Source organism: Penicillium chrysogenum, assembly GCF_028827035.1.
Source record: "Penicillium chrysogenum strain IBT 35668 chromosome Unknown utg000001l_segment0_segment0, whole genome shotgun sequence".
Classification (NCBI taxonomy): Eukaryota; Fungi; Ascomycota; class Eurotiomycetes; order Eurotiales; family Aspergillaceae; genus Penicillium; species Penicillium chrysogenum.
In genome coordinates, this window is record NW_026622749.1 from 5,416,579 (window position 1) to 5,434,884 (window position 18,306).

At 47.2% G+C, this 18,306-nt stretch overlaps 8 protein-coding genes across 8 annotated transcripts; 4 read left to right on the plus strand and 4 right to left on the minus strand.

Annotated features, from left to right (window-relative positions):
- Positions 1-19: 19 nt before the first annotated feature.
- N7489_002145 (uncharacterized protein) lies at positions 20-690 on the minus strand (the record flags this gene model as incomplete). The annotated part of the gene is made up of 3 exons (XM_056707900.1): positions 20-269; positions 329-479; positions 591-690. The coding sequence occupies 3 exons, from the start codon at positions 688-690 to the stop codon at positions 20-22; spliced, it is 501 nt and encodes a 166-aa protein (XP_056572202.1).
- A 1,465-nt stretch (positions 691-2,155) lies between these two features.
- rps1 (40S ribosomal protein eS1) lies at positions 2,156-3,215 on the minus strand (the record flags this gene model as incomplete). The annotated part of the gene is made up of 5 exons (XM_056707901.1): positions 2,156-2,299; positions 2,366-2,867; positions 2,931-2,956; positions 3,009-3,093; positions 3,202-3,215. The coding sequence occupies 5 exons, from the start codon at positions 3,213-3,215 to the stop codon at positions 2,156-2,158; spliced, it is 771 nt and encodes a 256-aa protein (XP_056572203.1).
- Positions 3,216-3,761: 546 nt separating this feature from the next.
- On the plus strand, positions 3,762-4,510 carry N7489_002147 (transcription elongation factor 1 family protein; the record flags this gene model as incomplete). Its single annotated transcript, XM_056707902.1, has 4 exons — positions 3,762-3,951; positions 4,008-4,072; positions 4,128-4,266; positions 4,332-4,510. Coding segments are annotated over 4 exons (573 nt in total), but the record flags the coding sequence as incomplete, so codon positions are not given.
- Positions 4,511-4,816: 306 nt separating this feature from the next.
- On the minus strand, positions 4,817-5,761 carry N7489_002148 (uracil phosphoribosyltransferase; the record flags this gene model as incomplete). Its single annotated transcript, XM_056707903.1, has 4 exons — positions 4,817-4,902; positions 4,957-5,128; positions 5,185-5,543; positions 5,604-5,761. 4 exons carry the CDS (start codon positions 5,759-5,761, stop codon positions 4,851-4,853), a joined length of 741 nt encoding a protein of 246 aa, XP_056572205.1. The 3' UTR covers positions 4,817-4,850.
- A 628-nt stretch (positions 5,762-6,389) lies between these two features.
- Positions 6,390-8,916, plus strand: N7489_002149 (WAPL family protein; the record flags this gene model as incomplete). The annotated part of the gene is made up of 2 exons (XM_056707904.1): positions 6,390-8,576; positions 8,638-8,916. 2 exons carry the CDS (start codon positions 6,390-6,392, stop codon positions 8,914-8,916), a joined length of 2,466 nt encoding a protein of 821 aa, XP_056572206.1.
- A 622-nt stretch (positions 8,917-9,538) lies between these two features.
- On the plus strand, positions 9,539-10,285 carry rhbA (Rheb family small GTPase rhbA; the record flags this gene model as incomplete). The annotated part of the gene is made up of 4 exons (XM_056707905.1): positions 9,539-9,593; positions 9,665-9,804; positions 9,857-9,985; positions 10,046-10,285. 4 exons carry the CDS (start codon positions 9,539-9,541, stop codon positions 10,283-10,285), a joined length of 564 nt encoding a protein of 187 aa, XP_056572207.1.
- Positions 10,286-10,895: 610 nt separating this feature from the next.
- N7489_002151 (serine--tRNA ligase SES1) lies at positions 10,896-12,631 on the plus strand (the record flags this gene model as incomplete). Its single annotated transcript, XM_056707906.1, has 7 exons — positions 10,896-11,028; positions 11,079-11,149; positions 11,204-11,365; positions 11,432-11,853; positions 11,905-11,995; positions 12,046-12,414; positions 12,467-12,631. The coding sequence occupies 7 exons, from the start codon at positions 10,896-10,898 to the stop codon at positions 12,629-12,631; spliced, it is 1,413 nt and encodes a 470-aa protein (XP_056572208.1).
- Positions 12,632-15,133: 2,502 nt separating this feature from the next.
- On the minus strand, positions 15,134-15,868 carry N7489_002152 (uncharacterized protein; the record flags this gene model as incomplete). Its single annotated transcript, XM_056707907.1, has 2 exons — positions 15,134-15,566; positions 15,663-15,868. The coding sequence occupies 2 exons, from the start codon at positions 15,866-15,868 to the stop codon at positions 15,134-15,136; spliced, it is 639 nt and encodes a 212-aa protein (XP_056572209.1).
- Between the last annotated feature and the right edge of the window lie 2,438 nt (positions 15,869-18,306).

The window sequence follows — 18,306 nt, forward strand, 5'->3', positions numbered from 1 at the left end:
CAGCGGTAGCCGAGACTCCCTAATACTTTCTTCCATCATGATCAGCCTGACTACCGTTGCTACTGGCACTCTCGACCTTGGTCACGGTATTATCATTTCCGGCAGTCATGTCTGCGCCATCAAAGGCCTCTTCCTCGAACACAGGCTCGGGTTCAAAAGCCTCAAACTTGGTGTTGAAGTCGGCCAGGCCCTGGGTGCTACTGTTGGACCGACGCCTAGCATTGGCGAACGAATAGTCAGTGTCCTGCATTTCCTCGCCGGACCGACCCCTATAGCAATTCAAGTATTAATCAGATGAACACACATGATTCTGATGTGCACTGATTACCAATTGCCTTTGCCACCCCCGTCCTTCTTTGTCTTGCGAGGATCAGCGTCAGTTGGACCGGATTTCGCAAAGTAGCGTGGTATATTTTCACGGGTACCCATCATGCCCTCGGCCTGGTGTTCACGGTCGTTGGATTTGTGCGAGCGAGTCACTAAGAGTTGGATTTCATGTTAATAGGATGGCCATTGGTGGATTGAGATGGCAAGTGTATACAGCTTGATGCCAAGGAATAGAAGTATATAGACATGGGATGAATGCTTACTTGGTGTCAATGTGGATGTTTGATGTGATGGAAGATGATGAATTGTGTCCCAGAAGAGATGAAAAGAGGAAAAACAAAACGAGACAGGAGAAGGTATCATGCAATCCAAGGGGGTAAGACTCGTGACCTCATACCTAGAGAGAGTGCGGGGGTTTGGCCTAATGGGGGCTCCACCAACCTTATTTCCTTTTATAGCATTACCTACATATGTACCTAGGTAGGTATAGATATAAAACATCTACCTAGGTAGTATTTAATGAAAAGAGAAGAGGCAGGTGTTTCTTTCTTTACTTTCATTTGCCAATTGTTAATACTCAAGGCCGAGGAATTGCCTCGAGGGATTGTGACACCACTATGAGAGTATCTAGCATGTCAATTCGACAGAGTACGAAAGAATTCATAACTAAGTCCAGTAATGAACAGTTGTTTGTGTAGCCTACTAGAACCTACTTGCGTCTGCAGCCGTTAGAATCTAAAGGTTATATATTTTGTACGGATGACGCTTTATTATGCGTGATAGTATTATAAGTAAAGCTTCTCCAGCACTGTATGCTATTTTGAATATATTAGAGTTATATCTTTGTCTTTCCCCAGTACCATACGAAATCCGTGGGCGATGGAGGGATTCAACATTCGGAAGATGGATGCCGAAGCTTGAGAGATATCCTCAAATACGTAGTGCATGACATGCTCAACTTATACTTGACACGCAAAACACAACTATCACTGCTGCACAAGTAGTTGCCCCCAGCAACAATTATTAGGTATGAAAGACTGGCAGTAACTATTTCAGGACTTGTGTCTAATTGCCCCAGAATGACCTCAATTAGCACCTCCGGGGACTAAGTCCCTTCGAGCCTAGCGGAGAATTTCACGGCTGAGAAGTGAGAGAGCGGAGCAAGCTAGGAGGCACTCATCCTATCAAACCTATTTACATGCAATGAATGTGGTCTAAGGCCACCAATGAATAGCTTCAAACCTACATCCACTTTAATGCATTTCCCCCTTATTCTTCGGGCTTAAGACCTTGAATAGTTAGTTAATCCTCTAGGGATAGATGGAAGTGCTGTTGTATGTAACGTATATATCTGTCATAACTTTGGGACATAGCACATAGAACTACAACGGCGATCTTTCCTTTACTTGAAAGAGCAAAATCAGACTGATGAAAGGGCTAGAACTGACCCGTCGTCGCTCTCCACATTTGGCACTAGACACACGGAAGATGAACCGAGTAACTGTATTATGGGGGGCGAATGAGGTAGATGGACGAAGCTGGTAATAGCGGCATCTAGTTGGACCAAGCATCACGCCCTCGAACAAGCAGGTGTGGGACTATATGTACATCTTCACCTTGCACCTCACTACACGGTAGCAGACTGGAGAGAATTGAACATGAATGAACTACTACCCTTGAATTTTTGGGATCATGTCTAGACTGGCAACGCGTAGCCAAACGCCAGTTCAAATCTGTCATACACGTTTGAACTTTTTTCTTTTCCTATGACCAGAAGACAATTTGCCCCGGCTGACCAGTACGTGACACCACTTCATTGACATAACCTTTAAACACTCTCGAGGACGGTCTCCTTGAACTCCCGCTCAACCTTCTGTCCCTTGTCATCAGTCGCGGACTCTCCGTGCAGAGCGAGGAGAGCACCGAGGTCGAACTTGGGCGACTTGAGGAGCTTAACCTTGCGAATGTGGACCTGTAGACATGTGTTAGAAAATCCGAATATATATCCAAGTCTCCAGTCTTAGGGTGAAAAACGAACATTCTGCAGGGGGTAGATGCCCTGGGTGGACTTCTCGATCTCACGTCCAATAACCTCGGGGATGAGCTTGTGGGTGAGCTGAGACAGGGTGCAGGTGGAAGCCTCGCGCTGGATGATCTCGGTCATCTTCTTGCGGATGGCACGGATCTGAGACGAGCGGGCGTAGGTGGTCTTCTTGATCTGGTTGGGGCGTCTCTTGGTGAAGGCAATGGCGAACAGGCGGAGGAGGTAGTCATCAGTGGTCTTCACGGTGATGTTGGCCTCAATCAGGGACTGCCACTTGCGGACAAGGGAACGGAGCTTGTCGGTGGTGAAGTCGAGACCGTGGAAGTTGGTCAGGCAGTTCTTGCCCTGGATCTCGTCGACGCGGAGCTTGACCTTGCGGAAGGCGTGGTCCTCATCGTTCTGGAGGTCGGCGAGGGAGACCTCGAAGATACGGCCCTTGAGGGAGTCGTTGGCGTTCTTCAGACCGCTGGTGCGGTTGACCAGAGTCTTGCCGACACTGATAATTCCGTTAGCCAATCCAACTCAAATTCGCCATATTCGATTCGGGTGGTGTGCATACTCGCGGGTCTGGAAGGTGGAGGGAGCCTGTCGAGACGATTAGCATTGCACATGGGACAATGAAACGAATAGAACATACCTTCACAGAGTACTCGTCCTTGCGAGTGAAGGGGTCGACTGTGCGCTTCTTGATACCCTTCTTACCCTTAGATAGGCGCTTGTTCCTGAACGATGAGGATTAGCCGTGTGTTCGTGAATTCAATGGAAGTCGTAGATGCGCAATTAATTCGATAAATTGAAAGCAGAAAAAGGATGAAGAATAGGGCGCTTACTTTCCAACAGCCATGATTGCGAGTTATCTGTGTGTTGTTGGAAGACAGACAAAGGTATCGCACCGCGCGCTCAGAGGGTTTCGACACTCGACTGGGAGGGTTGAAAACCCACAGAAAACTCGGCTAAGCGAGCGCGGGCCCTAGCTGATTATGTCATTCACTGTGGTCATGTGATCGAACATTAAAAAAAGGCCCACCAGGGCGGGCGGTCGGATCATTACCTCATCGGCTTATGTCATTACCATACAGTCCAGTGGACTCTAGGGCTGTCGGGCTACTCCGTACTGTTTTGTGTTGTATTAAATAGAATGTGGTACGGAGTACATATCAGAGTAGATATCTGGTCGTTACAATAGGGCCCACGCAATTAGCGCTAAAGCTGTTCCTTTTAAAAGTTGTACACTGCACATATGTACCTTTGTATGCTAATGTATCAGATTAGTTTCGCAGGATTTGCCAAAATTAATACCCTTTCCCCGTTAATCCGCAATATTTCAGGTAGTCCAGCATAGACCTTTCCATATAACACACTCTACGAAGTAGTGTATTGTACAATGTAGATCGCTTTGAATCGCCGCCAACTGACATCATATGTCGGAAACTGGATGATTATTGTTCCGATCCCAATTAAGCAAGTCGCCTTGGCATCCATGCCGCGGCCTACGAGTCAACACTCCTCGTTGCTTTACCTTTCATCTCATTCATCCCTTCTTTATTCCAAATCCTGTGCCGCAGGTCAACTAAAGCATGGTATGTGCTATCGCTTCCCCCTACCCGACCGTCCCGACCACCCCGACCATGGTTAGATGCTGATTTATTTCTACAGGGCAAGCGCAAGAAGTCGAGCTCGAAGCCCCAAGGGCCCCGAAAGGTAAATGAATAACAAGTCGCCAAGCTTTGCACTCAACACTGACTGTGAAACATAGAGGGAGCCTCTTGCTACCACATTCTCCTGTCTCTTTTGCAACCATGAGAACTCTGTGGTCGTCAAGTTAGACAAGAAGCTCGGCCTAGGCGACCTATCGTGCAAAGTTTGTGGCCAAAAGTTCCAAACTGGTATCAATTGTGAGATGATAATCACCCCAAGGCGTCAGTCCTAACTGCTCTAACTAACTCAATTCTCCTCAAAGATCTCTCTGCCCCCGTGGATGTATACTCGGATTGGGTAGATGCATGTGACGCAGTCGCAAAGGACACTGCCAACCAGTATGACGCACCGAACCCAAGTCAGTTAGGACAAAGAGGGATCAGCAAGCAGGCTATTCCAGAAGAGACTGGGCAGGACGATGGCTATGATGATGACTACTGATCATGGGATGACGGCGAATGGCGCATTAAGGCACGATATCAAAAACAATTGAGTTGTGAGATTCTTGTATGTACATGGTATTTGATATTCTCGTTGCGCATGCTTATCATATATCCTAAACCCCAAGAACCTTGGGAGTGTCTCACCCATCTAGACCTTTACCCCACTACCGGCCATCAAGCCAACTCTGAAGAGGTGACTTGTATGGGAAGTGGAAGTGCCTTATGGCATCTGGAACAGATCAAGCAATGGATGGATAATGGAATACTGAATTACTCAGATTTTCCAGGTGACCTTTAAAACCACTGATGCTCCTTTCAACGTGGTAAGAAACAGCGCCTTACATAGAGTAATATCTGTCGCCGAAATCTCCCAGGCCGGGGATAATATACCTATCAATCAGTCAGCATGGCAATCACAACATCCAAAGAGTGCGATATTCTCACTTCTTCTCATCCAATCCTTGATCAATGAAAGAGGTCACGACCCGGAGTTTAGGGAATCTCTCCGCAAACTCAGCAACACCAGACGGGCTGGCAATAAGGTTGAGGAAGAGGATCCTGTGTTCAGGAACACCTCTCTCGATCAGTGTCTCCACTGCCAGAGTTGCAGAACCACCTGAAAAAAAAAATCAGCTTGGTTGTCGGACGCATTGTAGAACAAGTTCAACTCACCAGTTGCAAACATGGGGTCGAGGAGAAGGACCCATCGATCAGCAATGTCACTAGGAAGCTTATCGTAAAACAGTTTGGGCATACAGCTCTCCTCGTCCCGCTGGATGAGAATTTTTCCAATGCGAACAGATCGGCAGCAGTCGCGCAATCCTTGTTCCATGGCCTCGCCTGCGCGCATGATAGACACACCGCAGATCTTTCCTTCAAATTTGACACCAAGGTAGGACCGTCCAACGGGGGTAGTGATTGACTGCTCAACAACGGGGAGGTGGTTCAGGCCTTCCTCCACCAGCAACCGAATGATGCGGTTGGAATAGAAGATGAAATCAGCACGGCTGGTTCTCTTGTCTCTGATCATCCTATTTGTGGTACAAAATATGAGTCTAGGGTGACCTTCCATGCAGAGAATGGGTCCTCACGTCAAGAGAGCAATCAACTGGGGTGTTTGAGGTAGCACGTGGACATTGTCGTAGGAAACTTCCTTTGAAACTGTCGCAGTGGGCTTCTCGCCATCAGGCCGATACAGAGGACCAACGCCCTGCGCAGGAGAGGGACCGCTCTCTGGTTTGCTAGCCATGATTTAGCTGCGCCCAAAGATGCTGTGTGTGGGTCGTAGGACTAGAGAAAGAGAGAAAAAGAGATGTTAGAATATGGAAGCGCCGGAAGTTCACCCAGCAGAGTAGTTCGAAGTACCTTTGAAGGGCAAGAGTCCAGAGAGGGGTATATAAGGACAGTAAGGGACCTTTGGATGTCTCAAAGCCAAAAGCGGGGAAACATGTAGGGTTTTCCTCTTATCTTTTTTCTATATCTGGAAGCTATACCGCAGTGGGTGATTCTGCCCCATCTCACCCCCCTCCGCCTCTTTATCACTTGCATCATCTCCCCGACCATACCTCGGATGCTGTCAATTGAATTAATTACTTCATTACATCTTCTCAAAGGAAACCTGGTAATTTACACCTCTGACTGCCAATCACCTAAGGGTCTCTTCGTTGATGACTGCGCCACACCCCTTTGAGCCTGTGTAAGCTCCATTGAACGCCGCAAGGACATGGCTTCGTCTCAAGAAACGACCACGTTTTACTCAATCCATTAATCCAATTGCTCTTCAGCATACCTTTCTTGCCGTTTGGGAACCGGATTTCTCAGTCGGATTCATCAAACAACACGCGCGCATCTGGTTTTGCCTGCTTTGCGAACCGAAGATGGACAACTCACACCCTCGGAATCGACGACTCGTAACCTATGGCTCTGCTGCTAAAAGCCAACCTCCGTCGAATACAGAAAAGCCTGTGCGCTCATCTGCCACTAGAACAACTTCTAAAGAAATACCTTTGCCAAGCTCGTCACGTCCCTCACGACCAGTCTACACCAGGTTACAGCGCGACAAGAATGGAGATAAACAACTATCTGGACCGGCGGAAACAACTACAGCTCGAGGAGTTACACAACCAAAACCCATCACGGAGGCTAATGTGTATGACTTTCCCTCTTCAGACGATGAACAGATGTCCATGATCCAGAGAAAGCGAAGGCGATATAGCCCTAATGGAAACAAGGCAGTTCCTGCGACTAAGCGATCAGCGAAGCCAAGCGAGACAGGGAATGGAGTCCACCACGTGTCACCGCCAATGGGGAAGAGGGGTTCCGATGGCCGGAGACCATTGGCCAAAAAGCTAGAAGCCGATGAGCGAACAAGCTCCGTGGCGTCGACATCATATTCAAGGCCTGGGAGGTCTGTGCGGAACCAGACGAAGGTGCCTACTGTCGAGAACGAAATGGGGGTTTCAACCGCGGAGGGCCTCGGGGATGGAGAGTCCATACGAAAGAGCTCGCCGGACATCAACCAGGGCTATGCCACGAAAGCGAACGTCACCCCCGGTCGAAGGAGACTGATTGACTCGCTCGGGATCACGCAAAGCCCAGTTGAAACATCTCCGGCGGTTGAAACACCACTGGAGAGTCCCGCTGATAGCCAGCCACCCCCGGATCCAACCACTCCTGATCGAGCATCGCCAAGTCCGGCTGTGAATGAGTGTCCTGCCGAAAGTCACATTCAAGACTCTCCTGCCTCAGTACCATCTCATTTACGAGGTTCCCGTGTCACCTATGCACGCCAGCGTTCTTTTTTGGATGACTTGATTATGTCAGAGGACCTTTCGACGCACAATGCTTCCTCGGGCCTGAGACACCGCTCTCAATCTGTCCAACGTCAGTTGAATTATGAGGCTACTTCCAGCGCTCGTTTAATTGTGCCAAATGAGGATACCAACGAGGATGGCTCTGTCCGAAGTATTCATGAACTCAGACAAGCTGGAGGAAACGCTCGTTACCGAGGTGCTGTCGAATCTATCTTTGAGGACATCGAAGATTCGCAAAACTCGTTGACGGGTCGATGCAATGCCTTCCTCCAGCTGTGTGGTAAGCTTCTGGATACTGGACTCAAACGGCGGTTTGTCGAATGCAATTTTGACAAAAGACTCGTGGATTGTCTATCTATGGACCTTCAGGTGGTTCCTACCATCTTGGCTTTCTGTGCCTACGCACTGGGATCATCGGATGGACATATGTCCTATGTTCTTGCAACTTCCGCGTGGCCTAAGCTTCAAGAGGCATCACCCGCTTTACTGGGCATGCACGATGATATACCAGTGGCCGCAAGAGCTCAAGCCAGCGGCCTTTCTCGACCCTTGCAAAAGACAATTCAGAACACTATTCCACAGATAGCTGCTATGCTGTTTCCTGATACTGCATTGTCCAAACTGTCCCCATGCATCCTGGCGTTGTATTGCCTGAGGTCAACGATGTCCACAACACAAACCAAAGGCGAGAATCCTAGCCTCTCCAAGTCTCTTCTGAAACCGTTGGTTCAAGCGCTCGTGTTAGAAGGCCAACGTTGTGCTTCGTTGGGGAAAATACACCCGGAGAGCTCTGAGATTCTTTGCATGGGCTTTTCAATATTGGAATCTTCTACTGCATTGGCTGAGTCGTTTACGAAAGATCATTGGGATATCCTTGACCCGCTCTCTGAGCTTCACAGCCTTCTCTGTCTAGAGTCAGGCACTGCGGGCCAAATACAGCTCCTCTACATTCGACTTATCTTGAATGTCACCAACAGCAACCCCTCCCTCTGCGATAGATTCGCAACCCCAGAGATGGTTGGCGGACTGGTCCGCATTGTCTCCGCAAAATTCGGTGATTTGACCGAAGATGCGCTTGGACAAGCAAATAGTTCTCTGGACAGCGTGATATTGGCGCTCGGTGCACTTATCAATCTGACTGAACAGAGTGAAGCATCAAGATCGATTTTTCTTCACTCTGCTGATTCCTCAAAGCTTTTCCTTGATCAGCTCTTGCATTTATTCATGACTCGTGTTGATTCCATCTCCACGGTGAGATTTTGTCTTTTTGGTTTCCCTTTTGCCGACGTATTAGACTAATGTATCTGCTTAGGCTCATTCGGTCTTGGAAGTACACCACAATGTTGCTGTGGGATATTTGGCTGTCCTTTTACTAACACTCAGTTTGGATCCTGCGACTCGGTCCAAAATCAAGAGCTCACTCGCTCCCAACGGATTAACAACGGTGATATCTACCGTTGATGAATTCTTGCAATACCATCAGAAGATTGAACAAGAAATCTCCACTTCTCCAACCCAGGGACAACCAGCGAGTGGGTTTCTGTCCAGATTACAAGAACTTATCACTCGGATTCGACTGGCAGAGCAATAATGGGCGTCCCGTGCTATACATGTGTCGCTTGACAGCATATCAGTGCGCGCTTTGTCTTTCCTACCGGCTTTTTTTAGACTCGATGACATGAATTTCTTGGTCTGTTGGCAGCTTTTGATACCCCTTTGCCTCGTCAATCTTCATTGAACCATTTACGCTAGAATGTTCTTTCACATTCATATCCACATGGATAGATGTCCACCAGTGATCAAGGTCGTCATAGAATAATGACCTCAGGTCAAACCAAACCTCAATTTTCAAAAAGTGAGACTTATTAATTTCTGTAACATACAGCACTTTATGAAAAATTAACAAATCGATAATCATAGAACATAGAACGTACACAATGTTGTAGGCAATTATTTCTAGGACGCTCAGCCCTGGAGTTGGAGAAGCCGCCGTTTGCATTGTTTGCATGTTACAAGGAGTTGGAGCTCCGCATGCTTCGAGGGATTTGCCACCCCCCGACGACCTTGTTTCTGAACAGGTGCCATTTTGTCTCTGAATATTACCTCGTTGATCCAGTTCCATCAATCAAAAGACACCGTCTACCCGGCTATATCATCATTATTATCTATCATTCACATTGGTGGTTTAGCTGAATCTTACCGCACTACACAAGATGCCTTCCGCGCCTAAGCAGAGAAAGATCGCAATCGTTGGCAGTCGGTCCGTGGGTAAGAAAGAGCCCCTTGTTTTTAATCCAAACCGTTATAATTGCGAAGATCTAAGACTTATCTTTTAACAGGCAAATCATCTCTCACGGTTCGCTTCGTCGAGCACCACTTCGTGGAAAGCTATTACCCTACAATTGAGAACACATTCAGTCGGATTATCAAGCACAATGGGCAGGACTATGCAACCGAGATCGTCGACACTGCGGGACAGGTACGTGATCTCTGTGCGAGATTACCGCTTGGTTGCTGAGACCATTCTACAGGACGAATATAGTATCTTGAACTCCAAACATTTCATTGGAATTCATGGATATATCATTGTCTATTCAGTGACATCGCGCCAGTCATTTGACATGGTGCGGGTGATTCGTGACAAGATCCTGAACCACCTCGTCAGTTACCGCCCTTCCCATAACTAGTACTCACAATTCAGCATCTAATCTTTCCTGTAGGGAGCGGATGATGTACCTCTTGTTATAGTAGGAAACAAGAGTGATCTCAAGCCCGATCACCGCCAAGTCACCCTCGATGATGGACGGCAATTAGCGGAGGAGCTCAACTGCGCTTTCACTGAGGCTAGTGCCTTCCTTGATTTCAATGTTTCGAAGGCCTTTGATCTCATGATAGGAGAGGTTGAGAAGTCTCAAAATCCCTCACAACCAACTGGGAACAACAAGTGTGCCTTGATGTAATACGGGAGCCTTCTTCTGGAATGCGTGTGTTTCTCTCCCGGGGATGGTAAGCGAAGCCATCTCTGGGTCTCATGGATCTCTTTAGTTGGAGCTGACAAGACACACCTTGCTCTTTCGATGTCCACTCAATTCAGATCCACGGATGTCTTGTTTGCTAACTCGATTATTGACTTAGAGATCATCGACGCCAATTAGATAACACCCACTTGATGGCTTCTTCTGGAGACCGTCATCTTTTTGGCTCTATTTCTATTGTGTCTTTCTGGTGGAACCATTGGGTTTATTGCATGAATAATGAGTTTTAGGGTCGAATTCGGGAACATGGATCGGTACCATGCATAGAGTAATGAATCTCAATTTAAACAGGCTTCTATAAGTATACAATGTATTGAATCAGATTGATCTATGTTGTATAGAAATATCCGTGGCCATAACTTAGCCTATTTGGAAGTAAACCCGGGAGCCGCCTTATCGATTAAGTAATGCAACCCCTCGTGGCCCAAGTGCGTGTATCCACGCACTTTGATTTTCCTCGTTTTTACCCCTCCACAATTTGAGTCACCCCTCTACCTCTTGGATTCCCCAGAACCTCTGAACTCCAATCGCCAATATGCTGGACCTTGCAGACTTTGTCACCGAGCGCGGTGGTGATATCAAGAAGATCAAGGAAAGCCAGCAGAAGCGATTTGCTCCGGAGGAGGCCGTTGATGAAGTTGTCGCGCTTTATGAAGAGGCACGACGCGGTATGGATCCTTTTCTTATCAGGTTGGCGAGGTCTTACTGACAGGCATAGCCCGGTACGATGTCACACAGATGGGTTCTCAGATCAATGGAGTCCAGAAGGCAATTGGTATGAAGAAGAAGGTAGGCATTTCCAGGCCAATCTACTTGCATGGAGAGATGCTTATCCATTCTCAGAACAAGGAAGACGCAACCGAGTTGCTCGCACAAAAGGCAGAGCTCGAGACAAAGAAGAAGCAGCTGGAGGAAGCTGCTGTCGCCAAGGAGGTTCAACGCGACCGGAAGATTCGCACGATTGGAAACTACGTCCACGAATCTGTGCCCGTGAGCAACGATGAGGTATGGGTCTTTTAAGCCTGGAAATCGAATGCGCCGTGAGACTAACAGGTGGATTTCTGGCTGCAGGCAGACAACAAGCTGATCAAGACATGGACCCCCGAGGGCGCCGAAATGCAGAAGCCAGGCTGCCTCTCCCACCACGAAGTGCTGACTCGTCTCGATGGATATGACCCAGAGCGTGGTGTCAAGATTGTTGGCCACCGTGGATACTGCTTGACTGGCTACGGTCTTTTCCTCAACTTGGCTCTGATCAACTATGGTCTGGAGTTCCTCTTCAACAAGGGCTACACACCTAACCAGCCCCCTCAGTTCATGCTCAAGGATCTCATGGCGAAGACTGCGCAGCTCGAGCAATTTGACGAGGAGTTGTATAAGGTTACTGAGAGCGAGGATAAGTCGACCGACAAGTACCTCATTGCTACCTCCGAGCAACCATTGTCTGCCTTGCACGATAGCGAGTGGCTCCAGGATAAGGACCTTCCCATCAAGTAAGGCTCTCTTGCCCAGGACTGAATAGTTTTTGTTAACAAAAGAAATAGATATGCCGGTTACAGCACATGCTACCGCAAGGAGGCTGGATCTCACGGAAAAGATGCCTGGGGTATCTTCCGTGTCCACCAATTCGAAAAGGTTAGTATAGATCCAAGAGCCCTTGATTTCCATGTCCTAACCCCAAGCAGATTGAGCAGTTCGTTCTTACAAAGCCTGAGGATTCATGGCAAGCCTTTGAGGACATGATGAACACTTCAGAAGAATTCTACCAGTCCCTAAAACTCCCTTACAACATTGTCGCCATTGTCTCCGGCGCCTTGAACAACGCGGCATCCAAGAAGTACGACTTGGAGGCCTGGTTCCCCTTCCAGCAGGAGTACAAGGAGCTCGTCTCTTGCTCCAACTGTACCGACTACCAAGCCCGAGCTCTGGAGATCCGGTACGGCGCGAAGAAGGCCACTGATCTGAAGAAGACTTACGTCCATGCACTGAACTCCACTCTGTGCGCGACGGAGCGTACTCTCTGTTGTGTGCTTGAGAACTACCAGAAAGAAGATGTAAGTGTCAAAGGTTCATGGTAATTCGAACAATAGCTAACTACTATTTTAGGGTATCGAGGTCCCAGAGGTCCTGCGGAAGTACATCCCCGGTGCTCCTGAGTTCCTCCCTTACACCAAGGAGCTCCCTAAGGATACCACATCCAGCAAGGCCAAGGCGAAGGCCAACAAGGGCACTGATGATGCCGCCAAAAAGATGCAAGGTCTTCAGGTTTAAGGAGATATCCCAATATGTACCTTGAGATACAAAGTACAAATTACGATGGTTTAGTTCATGACTTATGGACGCATACATGCACACAAGAATAGCCGGCTTCTGTCCTTGACGACGTAGGACTAGTAATCTGATCTATTTGGCTCAAGATATATTAGGATCCCCTCATTTAAGACGACATCCCGATGTCTTCTTTGTATGCCCATTTTGGATTATTGCCCCACTTTAGCTACTCTGTAGGAGTATACCTGGTTGATATGTAGAACGACATCAAAGACATCTTAAAAATATCGATCGGACATCGGTGGGAAGGGAAACCCAATACAGCTGAGAGGATTCCTGCTATCCCATGGATTCCTGGGAGAATTTGGATCTGCCAGATCAAGATCCGACAATGCCAGTCCCATATTCCTTGCCGAGTTGCTTTATGAATCAATGCAACCAGTGTAGGAAGAGCCTGTCTCTTAATAGCAAGCTGACTAACAAGCATAGGTTCCAAGGTCAGGGTGCAAGCTAAGTAATAGTAATAAGGTCTTCTATACGATCTCCGCTGCCCTTGGATAAGCATTGCGCTATTTTGACATTAAATCTGCATTTCTAAATGCTGGTATCAAGGAATCAATCCTTGTTAAACTCCCCGAAAACCAAGCTGCCTGCGGAGCAAAGCAAATCGCTAAATAGACTGCTAAGCTTCACTAAACTTCCGTTCAAAAGGAAGACCAGATTGGTCTTCTGATGAAATCTGTGTACGACCTAGAACAGGCTTCTCGACAGTGGTATATTCTTCTCCACGACTCATTGATAGCTATGGGTTTCCAGTAAATCCATCCAGATCACTCAGTATTTGTCAAAATAAATAGTCGGCCGCTTATACGGCCGTAGTCTTTTTAGTGGTCTTTTTAGTGGTCTTTTTTAGCAGTCTCTTTAGGAATAGTTAACTATACCTTAGTGTTAGATCACGTGCCTACCTAACTTTATTAGGAGTTTTAAGTCTGGTAGAACCGGCAGAATCTAGAGGGCGGTATATCTAGGTATAAAGGTTTAGCCTAATACTTCGGAGGCCCACCTATTTAGACTATACCTTACTTATTAAACTTATTAAGAGTCTGCTAACTATAGTAATTTAGGTATACTTAATTTTCCGCAATCAGGCATTTGACCTTTGGCCATTATGCCCCTTCGCACACACACTATATCATCTACACCCTTCGCTACCTAGGTATCTACATATTACTATAGAAGAATAAGGACCGAATATATGTGGGTAAGGTTCGCAAGTAAAGAATTTCTGTTATTCCTCTAGCCCGACAGCTGTTATTTAACTTTCTTTCTTAAAAAAAAAGAAAGAAAGAAAGAACAGCAGGAAGAACTTGGCTCCTAGATGTATCATACAACGTTAGCTTTATGTTTACCATTCAGTGCATATGGAGACTTACAAGGGTGGAGAAGAGGGATCACAGGCTCAGGTCCCCTTTTGACCCGAGCCAGAAGGGAGGTATCGGGGGCCGCAGTCACTCGACCCATCAACGGGGCAGTGACGGGCTCAGCCACTACCTGTTCGGTGGCGGAAGATGAAGAGCAAGCTGAGATATTGGATCGACCATGGCTTCTAGCGTTTATGGTCAGCAACTTTAAAACCGATTATAGCAGTGTATATATGTAACATATGCTTTGCAGGTCCTTTCGAGACTCCATGTATTCTCGTCAGCTTTCTCAGATAGACGGGAACCGTGCCTCAACCTATAATCTTGCTCTTCACTCTGTAGCTTGATCCCCGTGGGATAATGGCTCGGCAGTGGGTAGAGGTAGATAAAAGCAAAGCGAGAGAAAGAGTGCGCAAAGACAAAACGCACTCACTGTCGAGAAATAGTGTCAGCAAAAAAACCGTATCAATTGTTTCTATGCTTACCGTGACCCTTCGAAAACACCTGTTTGCTTCTATTGAAAGCGTTGCCAGCGTAGAATCGACAGGAATTTGCGGAAAGGGCCAGAAAGGAGAGTGATTTGAGCTTGCGTTGGCTTCACCGGAGGGCTAATGGTCAACAGCACCACGTAGAGGTCCAAGCTCGTAGCTGTTGGATCCTCCAGGACAGTAATCGTCCTGGAAGACCCCGGCCAAGAGAAGGCCGGAAGTAACTCGTCATTTATCAAGAACAGGCGAAGCCACCCGCAAGGCCAGCCGTCCTATAAGAATAGACAAACCAACAGAAGCAATCCCAAGCCGTAGGCCATTCTCTTAAGAATAGATCGAGCAAAAGCCAATCATTCCTTCAAGAACAGGCCGGGTTTGTCAATTCATCAGGAATAGGCCAAGCCGAAGCCAGCCGTTCTATAAGAATAGACAAAGCAGAAGCAATCCTAAGCCGTAGGCCGTTCTCTCAAGAATAGATCAAGCAAAAGCCAATCATTCCTTCAAGAACAGGCCAAGCCGAGGCCAGCCGTTCCTGTAAGAAATGACGAAGCTCGTTCCTCGACAAGGGTAGACTAACAGTCAGATACCCTTTGTCAATTAGAACGAGAGTTGCGAACTTTGGAAAATTGCTGACCAGCCTCCAAAGTCTCACTCCTTTTGTGACGGCGGCGCAGGGAGCGTCCCCAGCTTACCAACCGGGAGAGCTTGGATTGGGTCTTCAGGGAATTGGGTCGGGACTGAGCAGAAGAAGCAGCAGAATGAGGACTAGGAGTCTGGGGTGAGTGCAAACTGCCAACTTCATTGGCGGAAAACTCGAAATTCCTCCAGTCACCTACCTGCTCCTCAGCCGCCATAGCTCGTCGCTGAAACTCTTCCGCTAGTTCATTTGCCCGTCTCACTTGCATTGCAAATTCCTCAGCGCGCGAGTTGGCTTCCCTGGCGGAGAGCTCTGCGATCCTAACCCGTTGCTCAAGCTCCAGGATTCGGCTTCTTGCGGTGGGGCATTCACTGCACTTGGCATCCTTCCTACAGTGGAGATTAGTATTTGTCTAGTGTAAAAAGGCCTCAATAGCATCCTCACGGCTACTCTCAATGTAGGGGAAGGAGAATAATGAATCTTACTCTGCTTGTGACTCTCTCTTCTTGAGGGCATTGGCCACGAGAAGGACGACAATCCGGCCTAAAAGATAGATCCCGTAGATGCACGAGAATAGCAAAGGGGTCTTCTTTGCATCCTGAGCCTCCGTAACCCACGAACTGAGCTTCGTAGGGTCTTGGAGGGAACCAGTGGCATGGGTGGTGGACGCTGAACTGGTAGCAGCAGACATTTTGAAGTCGAAATGTCAAAGTGGAGAAAGCAAAGAGAGAAAAGCAAAGAGAAGAAAAGAGAAGAGGAAGAAAAGAGAAGAGGAAGAAAAAAGAAGAAGAAGAGGAGAAGAGGAGAATTTAAATAGGAGACTGACCGGTGCCTTCCCTTTTAGCAAGTAAACAAAGCCAAGGTTCCTTCCAGGTGAGGACAATATCCATAACATACATATCCATGTACAATGGTCACTAGACAGGTTCTCAATAACCAGTGAGAGGTAATCAAGAAGTAATCACCTCAATCCTTACTTCGAGCTCAATAGACTATAACAGATAGAAATATGAATACCTGAATACATTCTTGTTAAGATCTACAATGGAGACAAGATCATAAACAAAAAGAGGCCGTTCGACGAGACCGTCTGCTTTTCAGACCGTTCTCACGCCGACCGCCTAGACCGTTCGTCCATCCAGACTCTCCCTGACCGTTCGAGACCTTGCTTTTCGACCGTCACCATGTCGACCCCTTACGATTTCGATCGCCAAAAGGAATCCGATATCTCCAAGGTCGTCCCCAAGCTAAAGGGTGAATCCAATTTCGCCCAATGGCAACACAGACTGTACATGGCCCTGAGAGGAAACAACAAGACTTACGTCGACCTCATTCAAGGCACTGTAAACAAACCCACTCCCCCGGACCTCTATGACGAATCTGTTGAGACTGTGCGAGAACTTGCTCAGCATAGAGCTACCAGTGCTGTCTTTGCTTCAGGTTCTAGTGATCCAATTGCTCCTGTCTCTGACGTTGTGGTCCGAGAGCTTGTTAAGGAACAAAAGCAGAAGAACAAGGAGCTACTTAGGGAATATCAGGTCCTCGTTGACAAATGGGACCTGATTAACATTCACTGCTGCAATCAGATTTTTAGCACCCTTGACACTATCCCTGCTTCCTATGTGCAAAATGTGGAGAATCCACGAGATGCATACAAACGTCTTCGCGCTGAATATGGTTCCTCATCCTGGCAGGGTAATTTCAAGCGTTTCGAGGTTCTCATCAATCTTCAATACAAGAACAACAACAGCAATCCCCAGGAGTTTGTTCGCAAGTTCAAAGAAGCTCTCTTTGAGATTCACCAACGAACTTCCTCCGTCGTGCCGGCGGATATGGTTCTCAACTTCTTCGTTAAGGCTGTGCAGGGTAACCCCCGATGCCAGGCCTTTATCCAAAACCTGGATCCCGATTTGAAAGACCCCAATTTCATGGGTGTCTATCATGACTTTACTATGATAGAAGGTTCAAACCGCATTGCAAATCCCATCTCGGCAAATGCAACGTCATCAAGAAGGGATTCAACAGCTTCCAATTCAGCAAAGGACTTAGCAGCTTCCAATTCGGATTCCAATTCGGGTTCCAATCCCAATTCTCCTAGGAAGGATAGCAAAAAGTCCTGGAATGATAAATCTACAAACGACAATTCACCTTCTTCGGCTTTAATCCATTCCGCATGTTGTATGAGTGCCCGCAAGAGATAATCGAACATTAAAATCGCCCCGAAGGTTTCCGAGGGTATTTGAAGACCCCCGCCATACTCAAAGAGTCGCCTGTCCTCCCGTTGGTAACCAGGAACGGGCTTGAAGTTTCCGAAGGAATCGAATATTTGTAACGGATCTAATCCCAGCAACGAGATTTCCATTGAGCCATAGTCCTCCATGTTCTAGTCACGTTAGTATCATTTTCACGTAAATAAGGACACAATTTGTGAATGGCGGCGGTGATAGATGGGAATACTCACGAGAAGTGGGATTTGAGTGTTGCAGAGTAGTTGCAGAGTAGTTGTGGGTTGTAGCGGAAGTTGGATTGTAAGCTGGTGATCTGGAGGTCAGTCAGAATAACCTTCCTAGGCCTCCAGAAAGGTTCTTGAGTGTGCGCCTAACCTTAATATGTTGGAAGTGAAATAGGAACGTGCAGAATAGAGTACCTACATATGTATATAAAGTCGGTACATAGTAGATATTAGAGTCACGTTAACAGCACTAGTCTTTTTTTGGTGGGAAACCTTCCAAGTTCCAAGGTCGGGCATTCCGAATAGTACATGGATAGATACACCCGGTGACAGGAATAGCATATTGCTTTTATTGAGGTTACTCGGCTCGTCTTTACATTCCAAGGTTCTTATGTTTGAGCAAGTCAGAAATTTGGAGAAGGTTAGAAGCAACGGCAGCCCTGGGCCCCGGAGGAGCATGTTTATTATGTAATGGCCAATAAAGCGATACCGAAATATGCAAGGTCAGGATTAAGGAGATATACAATTTATCTATAACTATTAACTACATTTATAGCAACAGTTGTACATATAGTACTAGATGTAGCACGCAATACTACCTAGGTGAACCCATAATTTGCCTAAAGCAGATAAGCTCATCCGATAAACATGTGATCTGCGTGTGATTGGTCAGATCT